The sequence below is a fragment of the Microcaecilia unicolor genome, chromosome 6, assembly GCF_901765095.1.
Source record: "Microcaecilia unicolor chromosome 6, aMicUni1.1, whole genome shotgun sequence".
NCBI lineage: Eukaryota > Metazoa > Chordata > Amphibia > Gymnophiona > Siphonopidae > Microcaecilia > Microcaecilia unicolor.
In genome coordinates this window covers 158,464,524-158,477,451 of record NC_044036.1, presented here as the reverse complement: position 1 = coordinate 158,477,451, position 12,928 = coordinate 158,464,524, and the positions used below count along the sequence as shown (strand labels likewise).

General features: G+C 44.7%; 1 protein-coding gene across 1 annotated transcript in view; it reads right to left on the bottom strand.

Moving 5' to 3' along the window:
- TASOR (transcription activation suppressor) overlaps nt 1-12,928 on the bottom strand; it is a gene marked incomplete in the record, with an annotated part of 313,792 nt that overhangs the window by 10,880 nt on the left and 289,984 nt on the right. Inside the window, 2 exon segments of the mRNA XM_030205431.1 lie at nt 9,898-10,006; nt 11,073-11,232. Coding sequence (XP_030061291.1) covers nt 9,898-10,006; nt 11,073-11,232 — 269 coding nt within the window.

Below are 12,928 nucleotides of genomic sequence, written 5' to 3'. Positions count from 1 at the left end.
CCAAAAAAGGGGAAAAACCCAAACGGTCGGCCAAAATAGGCCACACGCGACAAAAAAAAAAAAAACTTACAGGAAAAAAGTAAAGAAAATAAGGGAACTTTTTTTTTTCTTTAAGAGAAGACGGAAACAGACGAAAGTCGTAACACACGCCAAAAATCGGCAAAAAAATGCGGCGAAACGCTGTGAGGGTCTCTTCTGGGTCGCAGAACACCTGAAAACAGCCGTCTTGAACCGCGGAAAGAAAAAGACTGAGGGACACGCTCGCGGTACGGGCAGGAAGACGGTCGCGCATGCACGGTGGGCATGTGCACGCGAGGGCTAGCAAAGATCTTCCAATCCTGGGGCTGTCGTCGGACGTCACCCATCAGTGAGAACAAGCAGCCTGCTTGTCCACGGAGAATGAGGAAATAGACTTCCGGTGGAGACCTACATATAAAAAAGAGCACCAATATACGTTGCCTTCTAAACTACAGCACTGAAATGAGGTTGAGATAAGGACGGAAGTCAGCATGATAAATTTTAGTTCACTTCCCTGCATAGGAAATAATAGAAAGGCTTATTTCCAAAAGTCCAGTGCAACTTCTATGGACTTAGTGGGTTTTGGAAATGCTCGCTTCAGTTTCTTTGCAGGTCATTAGCATACAAAATGCACTAAATTAGCTCACTCTTTTACTTCCTCTGTGATACACATTTTATGTGCATCAAGCCTTAGTTACATTGAAAATTAATTTGTGCAATCCTAGTGCAGTTTTGGTTTGGCCTTTTAACAAATGTGACAGTAAGCATGGCATTTTTGAAAGCTGCTATCTTAGTAGTAGTAAAGTAAAAATCAAAATGTGAAGTGTCCTAATTTTCTACATTTTTCATGATTACACTTTTTGTAGCTCTTGTCACTTTAACACAGTTATATTGTCATTGTTCTGTGATATTCAGGGCCGCTTTTACCAATAAGCAAAAGCGGCAGCTGTCCCAAGCCCCTGCATAAAGGGGGCCCAGCCACACAACTGCCCATTGTGTCACGCTTTCAAAGCAGGAAACTGGGTTGTGAGCCCTTGGGCCACTGCTGAGGAGCGGCAGTGGCAGGCAAAACCACCCCACACCAGAGGCAAGGCAGAACTCTGATAAAGAGCTAGGCTTCACCTGCACATGGCCAACTTTCACCAGGAGTTGAGCCCCTGGCTGCTGGAGGCCTTCAGGACTTATAGGACAGGGCAGGACTGGATAACAGCTAGGCATCACAGGGACTGAGGGTCAGAGGGAAAAGGAATAAACATGGGCAGCAAGGCAGGAAACTGGGCTAGGACTCACAGATAGACAACACAACACAAAGCAGGGAATGGACAAGCTAGGGAACAAAGACTGGAAGCTGCAAGCAGCCACTAAGACAGGAAATAAACACTGACAAACAAGGGAAAGAACTAAAAGCTGCAAGTAGCCACTAAACAAGAAACACAGAGAACCCAGAACTAGACACAGAAAACACCCAAGAATCAAGACTAGAACTGAACAAGCTAAGCTACACAAAGACTAAACAGAATCAGGCAAGGAACTAGAACAAGGTAACAAACTTAGGCTGAAGTGCAACAAGCACCAACATACCAGGGCCTTAGACGATGCAAAGGCAAAGCAGAGAGTTTCAAAATGGCTAATAAGCCCAGCAGCTACTGAGGCTCAGCTGCAGCAATCAGCAGGCAACGGGTGCTGTGTAGGTTCAAACAAAACAAGCAAGTCTGGCAGCCCGGAAGATCCGGACCGGACTGGGCTGAAATCTGGAACGGGTGATAATAACCAAACAGTCCATTGCAGCCCCCAAGTCTGGCCACCAGGTGGCGAGATGACTGAGAGCCTGAAACACGGGCAGAATCGTAACACATTGGTACATTCAGGCCATGCTCTCTAGACTGCTCGTGTCTGGCCCTTCCCTCTGCGAGTCCCGCCTACTTTGTTTCAACTTCCTGTTTCTGAGTAGGCGGGACTTGCAGAGGGAAGGCCCTGACGCTGGCAGTCTCACGTAGAGTGGATACCCTGGAGGGAGTAGAAACAATGAGAAGGTATCTCCAATGTTAGAAGAATGGTCGAGGGTCTAGCAGTTAAAATTTAATGCCAAGATGTGTAGAGTGATGCACTTGGGGTGCGGAAACCCAAAAGAGAGATACCGGATAGGAGGGGAGGGATGCAGAGAAGTCGACCCCTGCCTGGACTCCGGCGAAGCTTCTTCTGCCAACGTCGAGGGGAAGTCGACCCGGGTGGTAACCGGCTCCGGTACCGCAAGCAGCACCGAGGGCGGGGACCTCCTCACAGGTGATGGCCCAGATGCCATCTCAGCAATCAGTACAGGAGACGCAAGCACCCCCAACACCGAGGCAGACTGATGAAGCAATCCTTCCAGAAGTTCTGGAAGAAGGGCCCAGATACGCTAATCGAGAGCTGCCATCGGAAAAGACTGTGGTACAGGAGTCGGTGCCAGAATCTGAGGAAGTTCGAGAGCCGGTACCAGGCTACTGGACGACCGACGCATCGGCACCTGCTGAATGGAGGGTGAACGGTCCTCCCGGCGCCAAAGCTTCTCGGGTGCTGACTCCCTCGGCTTCCTGGTGCTCTCGGTACCGTGTCTGGACGGAGATCGATGACGGTGCTTCTTCTCCTTCGCTTGACACCTGTCATCGACACTCCTCGGCACCGAAGAGGAGGACTTGGAACCCTCGTGCCTCCTCGGGGCCGGGTCCGACTCGGGTCGGTCCTGGGGGCCTGCATAGCAGTAGGCCTCGAGACGGGTGGAGACCCATTCGATGCCTCGCTGCTCTCAGCTCGAAGTGGTCTCTTGGCAGCCATTACCTGGACTCTCGGTGCTGCTTCCCTCGACACCAACCTCGGTACCGATGTCGATGCTGACATCAAAGGACCGGACCGATCAGCAAAAAGTCTCTCGCGCTGAGCCTATCGAGCCACCTGGGTCCTTTTCTTCATTAACTTACACAGCTTACAAGCAGCTGGAAGATGATCGGGCCCAAGACACTGGAGGCACCACACGTGAGACATTAGACGCATTAGACATTTCCTTCCAAGAGAGCTGTTTCGCACCCTTGTGCACTGGCTAGTACTGTCCCACCTTGATTACTGCAGTGGGATTTATGCGGGCTGCAAACTCTCTCTCCTAAAAAGGTTCCAGACCGTCCAGAACACAGCCGCGAGACTGATTTTGGGTGAGAATCGATTCGCACATGTGCAGCCTCTGAACTACAACCTTCACTGGCTGCCTGTACAGGAATGTATCACCTTTAAAGTTTGTGCTTTGACCCATAAAATTATCTATGGGCTTGCTCCAGACTACATGCTGAGCTTGATTGATCTTCCACCCAGGAACTCTGTGCCTACTGCCCGGTCATATCTTCAACTCCACTTTCCAAGTTGCAGGGGCGTCAAATACAAGAAGATTTTTTCCTCGTCTTTCCGCTATTGCTGCCCAAAACTGTGGAATGCTCTGCCGAGGCACCTCAAAATGCAAACGGACCACACCCTCTTCAAGAAATTACTGAAGACCTACTTCCTTGTTGCAACCTACTCCACTAGTTCCCCTGCTGATTAATATTCCCTTACGTTCCCCTCCCTGCTTAGTTTTCCGCTGTTAGTCAATGCCCCCTTGTTTTTATCTTTTTCGTTTATCTGTATCTTCATAATTTGTAATTCCTCCTATTTTTCTGTAAGCCACATTGTGCCTGCATGTGTGGGAAAATGCGGGATATGAATGAACCATAAATAAATACTTGAGATGGTCCGGTTGCAGCGAGTACAGCGTTTGAAGCCGCTGGGAGTCTTCAATGACATGGGCGGGAAAATAGCGTCCACGTAATCAAAAGCCTCGATTGTGCCAATTAAAAAGGCACAAAAAAGGGAAAAAAAGGCGCGGCAGAGCAGCCTAAAGGCGGCTGCAACAAAAAAGAAAGGAAACTTGAAAAATAGAAAAAAAAAGCTAAAAAAATAAGGGAATTTTTTAAAAATATTAAATTGAAGAAAAAGAAAAGTAAAAGGGCACGATAAACGCAAAAAAAGCGTTCTCCTGGACCAGCAAAATGAGGAGCAGCGTCACACACAACTCTCTCGCAGCACATATAAAAAAGAACTAGTTTAGTCAGGCTCGCGTCACGGGCGGGAAGCGGCTCACGCATGCGCAGTGCTCTCGGGCCCGCACGACGGAGCATTCTGCAAATTTCGTTTTTTCTGGGAAAGTTCTGATTTCCTGGGCCGTCGCGGACGACAACCCACACGTAAGAATATGGAGCCTGCTTGCCCTCAGAGAACCATATTTATACTATTGTTACTGTTTGAATCCACAAGAATTTTCATATGAGCCCGACATTATAGAATTAGAAAAAGTACAGAGAAGGGTGACCAAAATGATAAATGGGATGGAATGATTCTCCAGTGAGGAAAAAGCAAAGTTAGGACGCCTCAGCTTGGAGAAAAGTGTGGAGTGGAACAAATTAATGTCTCCTGTCGTCCCCCTTCTCCCCCACTGCTAACTCCCGGCTCCGTTCCTTCTATCTCGCTGCTCCCTATGCCTGGAATAGACTCCCTGAGCCAGTACGTCAGGCTCAGTCTCTGGCTGTCTTCAAGTCTAGGCTTAAAGCCAACCTCTTTGCTACTGCTTTCGACTCCTAACCATGACTCTCTTACTCAACACCCTCACTTATCACCCCTACCACTGCACTTTCCCCACCCCTAGCTGTCTGTTTGTCTGTCCAATTTAGATTGTAAGCTCTGTTGAGCAGGGACTGTCTTTTCATGTTAATTTGTACAGAGCTGCGTAAGTCGTAAATCGTACTGTAACACATTGTATTTCCATCATTCACAATGTATTGTAAGCCACACTGAGCCCGCAAATAGGTGGGAAAATGTGGGATACAAATGCAATAAAATAAAAATAAAATAAATAAGTCTAGTAGCGCTATAGAAATGTCTAATAGTAGTAGTAGTAGTAGTAGTAATGCAAATTGTTTATTCTCAAAACGTACAATGAATAGGGGACATACATCATCAAGTTACTAAATAGCTCATTATAAATCAATAGGGGAAAACTGAGATACTCACCTGTAGCAGGTGTTCTAAGAAAAGCAGGATGAGTGTTCTCACTGATGGGCAACATCAGCATCTATTCTAGAAGCCAGACCTTGACATGTGTGTGTGTGGGAGAGGTCATCTGCTTGTAATCTGGCAGTTGGAACACTTTCCATGGACCATCACCATCGTTGCCCCCAAAGGATGGTGCCACTAACTGCCAGGCCACCAGCAAATGATCTCCCTTCCACTTCCAGAGCATGCAGGACCCAGCCAGCTATAGAAGCAGATGGTGCTGCAATTTTGCGATGAAGGCCCAGGCCCCCCTGTGGCTATGCACTAGTGGGACCAGCTCAATCTGATGCAATAGCTAAGAGCAGTGGTTCCCAAACCTGGTCCTGGAGGCACCCCAGCCAGTTTTTCAGGATACCCACAATGAATATTCATATTCAGTGGCGGAAATGCATGCTAATCTCTCTCGTGAATATTCATTGTGGGTACCCTGAAAACCTGGCTGGCTGGGGTGCCTCAAGGACCAGGTTTGGCAACCACTGACTAGGAGAATTCATCTCCAAGGGGCAATGAGCAGGGCGGTGAGAATAATCCTGCTGTCCTCAGAACATCTGCTACAGGTGAGTAACTGCATTCTCCAAGGACAAGCAGAGATGTATTATTCTCACTGATGAGAAACCCAGACTGTCTTAAGAGAAAAGGGAAATAACCAAGGGCTGCAGTAGGGGAAACTAACCAAATGAACAATAAGCATTAAGAACAGAAAACAAATAGTGGAGGAGTGGCCTAGTGGTTAGGGTGGTGGACTTTGGTCCTGGGGAACTGAGGAACTGAGTTTGATTCCCACTTCAGGCACAGGCAGCTCCTTGTGACTCTGGGCAAGTCACTTAACCCTCCATTGCCCCATGTAAGCCGAATTGAGCCTGCCATGAGTGGGAAAGCGCGGGGCACAAATGTAACAAAAATAAAATAAATAAATAAATACACTGGTTGCTTGTATGCACATATGAGAGACATCCGAAGCATGTGAGAAAAGCCACGCTTAGTGATTAGCTGTTCTATGCATGCTCATGTGACCGACTGCCTTCCCCCTGTCAAGCTGCTCACTGTATTTATGAGCAGCTCATTTGCATCCCATTTGTTTTGAGCATTCTTCATAATTGCCATCTTCATAATTTTTACCGAGTTGGAAATAGCAATCGGTGCTTTAGCAGGGCTTTGATGCATCTGCCTCTGTCTGTGTGCTGAAGTGACTCCACCAAAAACAGGATCTTCCAGGTCAGGTACTTGAAGTGGCAGATATCAAGTGTCTCAAAAGGAGTTTTCATCAGCGGGATAAGGACAAAATTGAGATCCCATATCATCGTGGAGGACTTGATGGGAGAATTTAGCAGAAGCCCCTCATGAAGCGAACAACTACAGGCTGAGTAGAGATATGCTTACACTCTACATAAACTCCAACTGCACTGAGGTGATCCTTCACCGAATTGGTCTTGAGACTTGACTAATAGGCGCAGAAGGTATTCAAATAAGTTTTTGTATAGGGTCAGAAAAGGGATCTAGGGCCTTGCTCTCACACCAGATAGCAAACCTCTTCCATTTGAAACCATATGACCTCCTAGTTGAATCCCTCCTGTAAGCAAACAGAACCTCAGATACACCCTCTGGCAAGTTTGAGGAGTCCACTTCAGGCAAGTCTCTGCAACCCAATGCTCATGGTGGTGGCCCTGAACACTAGTTGCCTGGATCATTTATTTTCCACACACTTGCTCTTTGGCTACTAGCTGACTTCTCTGAAGGGAGAATTTCTGCAAACTCCACTACACCAGTAACTGGGAAGCAAAGCCAGTGCAGACTTCTACCATCTGTGTCCTGATTGTGGCTGGACAGATTTAGATGGGCTGGAGTGGGGCTTCAGTGACAACTTCAGAAGTTGGAGAACAAGGACTGTACCAGGCAAACTTCTACAGTCTGTGCTCTGAAAATTGCAAGGACAAATCAGAATCAAGAACACATATGCAGTACCACATCATAACTTACGCTATGAGTTTATCTTGTTGGGCAGACTGGATGGACCGTACAGGTCTTTATCTGCCCTCATATACTATGTACAATGTTCTACAAATACATGCTTAAGAGCTGGTAAGAAGCTATTTGGGAAGAGAATATAGCACTGTGGAATATTTTCTTTCCAAAGATTCCAAAGTCAGAGTCTCTCTTCTATGGGGCATCAAGTGAATTTTGAAACTCTTGACTCTCTTGACAGTGAATTCGACCACTATGGAATGGTGAGGAAGCTGGAGCTTCTCAAATACCAAATCATTCTGGACTTTAGAAGAGTCGACCTTAACATGCTTTACAGGGGTTGGGGGGGGGGGGGTGTCTCCCACTGCTTCATCTTTAGGATTTTGTGCACAGGCATTATCACAGTCTCCTTTGGGGGGTGAGAGTCGTCAATCTGAAGGATGTTTAGTATCTTGGCCCTGGACGACTCCTCAGCTTCCAAATCAAATATATTTTTCCATCTTTGTGTATACCTTACACTGTCTATTAAAATGTTTTATTACATATTGTGTTGACATTGTAAGTAGTATACTATCCAGCTTATTTTCGAAAGAGAAAGACGTCCATATTTCGACCCAAATCGGGAGATGGGCGTCTTTCTCCCGTGGGCGAACAAATCAGTATAATCGAAAGCCGATTTTGGTCGTCTTCAACTGCACTCCGTCGCAGGAATGAACAAAGTTGATGGGGGAGTGTCGGAGGCGTGGCGAAGGTGGGACTGGGGCATGGTTATCAGCCGAGGAGAGATGGGTGTTTTTGACGAGAATTTCTTCCGCTTTATTTGGACCCTTTTTTTTCAGGTCCAAGTCCCAAAAAAGTGCCCCAACTGACCAGATGACCACCGGAGGGAATCGGGAATGACCTCCCCTGACTCTCCCAGTGGTCACTAACCCCCTCCTACCAAAAAAAAACCCACTTTACAAACTTTTTTTCCCAGCCTCAAACGCCGTACCCACCTCCATGACAGCAGAATGTGTTCTATCCTGTGACAGCCTTTCCCTGGTTCTGATGTGGGTCTCGGGTGAGTGTGACACCTTTTCTGTTAAGGGCACTGCAGAGTCACATCAGCAATGCATCGTGGTGGGTGTAGGGTATTGGGCTCCGTGATTCCACTAGCTTGTGTTACATGCTCACGATGTTGGTAGTTGGTAGGCTCTACTCTATTGTGCTTTTCCCTCTGCTTACTGGGTCAGAGTGTGCCCTGCTTTGTTTCCGGTAGTGGCCATTTTTGTAAGACAGTTTTAGATCCCTTTCATGTGTTAGCCACGTTACAGAACTTAGTTCTTACCTTGAATGTTGCTGAAAGAGGGCATTGTACACCATTCTGCCAGCTCAGACCTACTGCTAATCTCAGTACCAGGGAGACTCTTTGCCAGTGGGGCACAACCTCTGATCTGCAGTTAACTGTGAGTAAACGTGCTTATTCCAATAAAGGACGTTTTCGGAGACATTAGTCTTCAGGTGTCAACTGGTGTGCCAAGATTATACAGCAGTAACAAGTCCTAGAGTCCTGCATGTATGAAGGTCCCTGGAGCACTTTTAGTGGGTACCGCAGTGCACTTCAGCCAGGCGGACCCAGGCCCATCCCCCCTACCTGTAACACTTGTGCTGGTAAATGGGAGGCCTCCAAAACCCACTGTACCCACATGTAGGTGCCCCCTTCACCCCTAAGAGCTATGGTAGTGTTGTACATTTGTGGTACCCACATGTAGGTGCCCCCTTCACCCCTAAGAGCTATGGTAGTGTTGTACATTTGTGGGTAGTGGGTTTTGGGGGAGGGGGGTTGGGGGCTCAGCACCCGTGGTAAGGGACCTATGCATGTGGGAGCGTTGTCTGAAATCCACCGCACTGACCTCTAGGTTGTCCAGTTGGTGTCCTGGCATGTCAGGGGGGCGAGTGTATTACGAATCCTGGCCCCTCCCACAACCAAATGGCTTGGATTGGGATGTTTTTGAGCTGGGCGTTTTTAGTTTCCATTATCGCTAAAAAACAAACACTCAGCTCGGAAAAGACTACATCCATGGCATTTTGGTCCGTACAAACCGTATTTTCGAAGCGGAAGATGGACACCCATTTTTTTTTTTTCGAAAATACGGTCTGTCCGATCCCTTCACGTACCCGTTCTCGGACATAGAGCCCATGGAGATGGGCATTCGCGTTCGATTATGCCCCTCCACGTCATATTTTGTACTGTTATTTGAATATTGTTACTGCTGTAATTGTCTATTGCTTATGTTTGATTTATTCTTACTGCACAGAGCCTTGAGTGATTTCTTTCAAGAAGGAAAACAGTCTGCTATTGAGGCAGACATGGGAAGCAACTGTGCCCTGGGATATTGTAGTATGGAGTGTTACCACGATTTAGGTTTCTGTCAGGTACTTGTGACCTGGCTTGGCCACTGTTTGGAAAAGAGGATACTAGGCTAGATGGACCATTGGTCTGACCCAGTATGGCTAATCTTATGTTCTTATGTACTCTACTTATCTTGAGGGTAAGTAGTATGGAATCCAGCTACTTTTTTTCTTGCTAGACACTTGTCACCTACATTGGCCACTGTTGGGGGGGGGGGGGGGGGGGGGGGGAGATACTGGGCTTGATGAAACTTTGAGATTAGACCCAATACTGCAAAATTCTTATATTCATACAGCAAACTAAATTTAACATAAAATATTTAAGGGAAAATAAAATATTAACATCACATTGGTCATGAACAAAAATCTTATTAAAATGTAAGCTCAGCAGTTTCAAATAGTTTAAATACTTGCCTTCCCAATTCTTTGAGCTTTTTCTGTATTTTACAGTGAATCTTCCATTGCCACTTCCCATCTGGTGTACTTAGCTCCTCAAGAAACTTCAAGAAGGCTTTTAGTTTGTCTAAGTTTGAGATAATACAGAAAGTTTTACCAAGTATGCCATTTTGGATGGTAAAATTTGTAGAAACTATAATTTAAAAAAAATGTTAAAGAATACATCAGCTGAACATGTGACATCTATCACTGCCTGCTCTAATCTACTCTATAAGAGCTTAGAAAAGTCTAAGACTTTTTAAGCATATGCTTCCTTTTGTCAGTCCATTTTATAGCTGATAAAGAGGGATATTTGGTAGCCTTCGCTGACAGGGAAGGATGGAAGGATTATGTGGCTGGTTTATCCTGCTGTTCATAGAAAACCCTATTTTCAGGTAACCAACCTTGCTTTCCTTGTGGATAGGTCAAATAAGGCAACCACACACAGGTGACTCCCAAAGTCACCGTCCATTTTGAGGGACTGGCTCATATAGGAATAAATCATAAAAGTATAAATGAAGGATCGAGTGGCCTCCCAGATGTCAATTAACCATGTGGAGTGAAGACTGGGAATGGGGGCATTGAGTGTAACTAGGTGTATCTACTGCAAGGGAGCTGAAGATGTTCTTATGGTTAGCAGAAGAAAATGCATTGCGATATCCAAGAAGAGCGAGATAATGCCATAGGCCAAGAAAATTTGTAAGGCTTTGCAGTATGACTGTGGTTTTAAATTATTGCATGAATGCATACTTGTAGTATTTCCTCTGTTTTGTCTGAATGTGGAAGTGTGAAGAAAGTAGGAAGTATGATAGATTATTTATGCTCCAGATACTTAGAAGTAGGCAGACTTGTGAAAGACGTTTGCCTTTCATTTGAAAGCTCAAGAGGATCTTATTATTGGGAGAAAAAAAAAACTGTAGTTCTTAGGTGCTTTTAAGAATCTTCATATGCTAGAAACCTAGTAACTGAAAAGAAAACCTCTTTGAGTATGTAGTCAAATGAGCCAGAATTCCATAACTCACTCATTTGCTTATTAGATAAAATCATTCCAGAAAGCAAACTGCTTAGCATAAAAGATAATGCATAATTTAGAACCACTGCACGGCAGTCAGTCTATGAATGCAATATTAGCAAAGTTAGTTAAGAATTCATACCAATTGTGACAGATTCAGGATTGAGAACCGATTCATCAGACACAACAAAACCACCGGAAACAAATAATTCATTGTATGTATGATTTTTCACATCATCCAAGCTATCGACACCAGCAAAGCTAACACATGGAAGTCTCTTCAAAGTCACTAAGCCAGGTATCTGAGAGAGGAGGAGAAAAAAAACATTTAAAGTTACCTAACAAGATGTTTAAAGGAAACAAAGAGCATCCTAATAATGAACAGTATTAACAGTATTAACAAGATGTTTAAAGGAAACAAAGAGCATCCTAATAATGAACAGTATTACTGCATTTTTCACATTTTTTTCATTATGGAAAATACAATCCTTGAACATAGCAACTAAAAACCCAGCAAGATTAAGGTTCAAATATTTCGGAAGTACAGAAGTCACCTTGTTATACCACATTTTAAGTTCTTTAAACCACTCTCTAGCAATTCCCTAGACAAAGTATTTTCATAAACTAATATAATCACATGGCTGTGGTCCAATCTATCTCTACATTCAAACCTCCTGGAAAAACTGTCCCCAATGTGAATATCCACCATTGCTCTTTATAGTTGAGTAGGCTATCTATATTGCCGCCTCTTTACCTAATTGGATTTGACCAATGACCCGCCATCTTATGTCAGTCCAATCATGTTGTTTCTGTAAACAATGGTTTACAATAGGAGCCATCAAAGTAGCTGTGTTAATTCTAGACTTGTGTTCAATCTGTTTTATTGGTCTCCTAGATTTCCATATATAATGTAATTGGCACGGACATTGTATCACGTAAACTACATTACTACTGTTACAATTCAGCGGGAAGGCACCCGCGCATGTGCATTGGGAGCACTGCCTCTAGCTCTTAAAGAAACATTACGCTGGGTAGCATTTCTGCATTGGGCTCCGTGGATGATATCACCCTATTTTCTCTGGTTTGTTTTAAAATTTACTACTTAGTAGCTTCACTGCATTCCGCCCTAGTCCTAGTATTTTTGGAAAGTGTAAACAAGCAACTCACGTCTACCCGTTCCACTCCACTCGTATTTTAAAAGACCACTATCATATCTCCTCCTCAGCCATCTCGTCTCCAAGCTGAAGAGCCTTAGCCACTTTAGCCTTTCCTCATAGGAAAGTTGCCCCATCTCCTTTATCATTTATCTCCCTTCTCTGTACCTTTTCAAATTCCATTATATCTTTTCTGCGATGCGGTGACCAGAATTGCACATAGTATTCGATGTGCAGTTGCACAATGGAGCGATACAAAAGCATTATAACATTCTAATTTTTGGTTTCCATTCCTAATAACTCCTAACATTCTATTTGCTTTCTTAGCTGATGCACACTGAGCAGAGGGTTTCAATGTAACAGTGATGACACCTAGATCCTTTTCCTGGGCAGTGACTCAATGTAGAACCTTGCATCATGTAGTTATAATTTCGGTTCCCCTTTCCCACATGCATCACTTTGCACTTGCTCACATTAAACGTCATGTGCCATTTTGATGCCTAGACTCCCTAGTCCCCATAAGGTCCTCTTTTTCACAATCCTCTTGCAATTTAACAACTTTGAATAACTGTCTCATCAGCAAATTTAAAATTACCTCACTAGTTATTTCCATCTCTAGATCATTTATAAATAATGCTAAAAAGCAGAAGTCCCACCACAGACTCCTGCAGGAACTCACTATCTACCCTTCTCCATTGAGAATACTGACAATTTAACCCTATTCTCTGGTTCTATCTTTTAAACAATTTTTAATCCACAATAGGCCATTTATCTCCAATCTCATGACTTTCTAATTTCCTCAGGAGTCTTTCATGAAGTACTTTGTCAAACGCCTTTTGAAAAT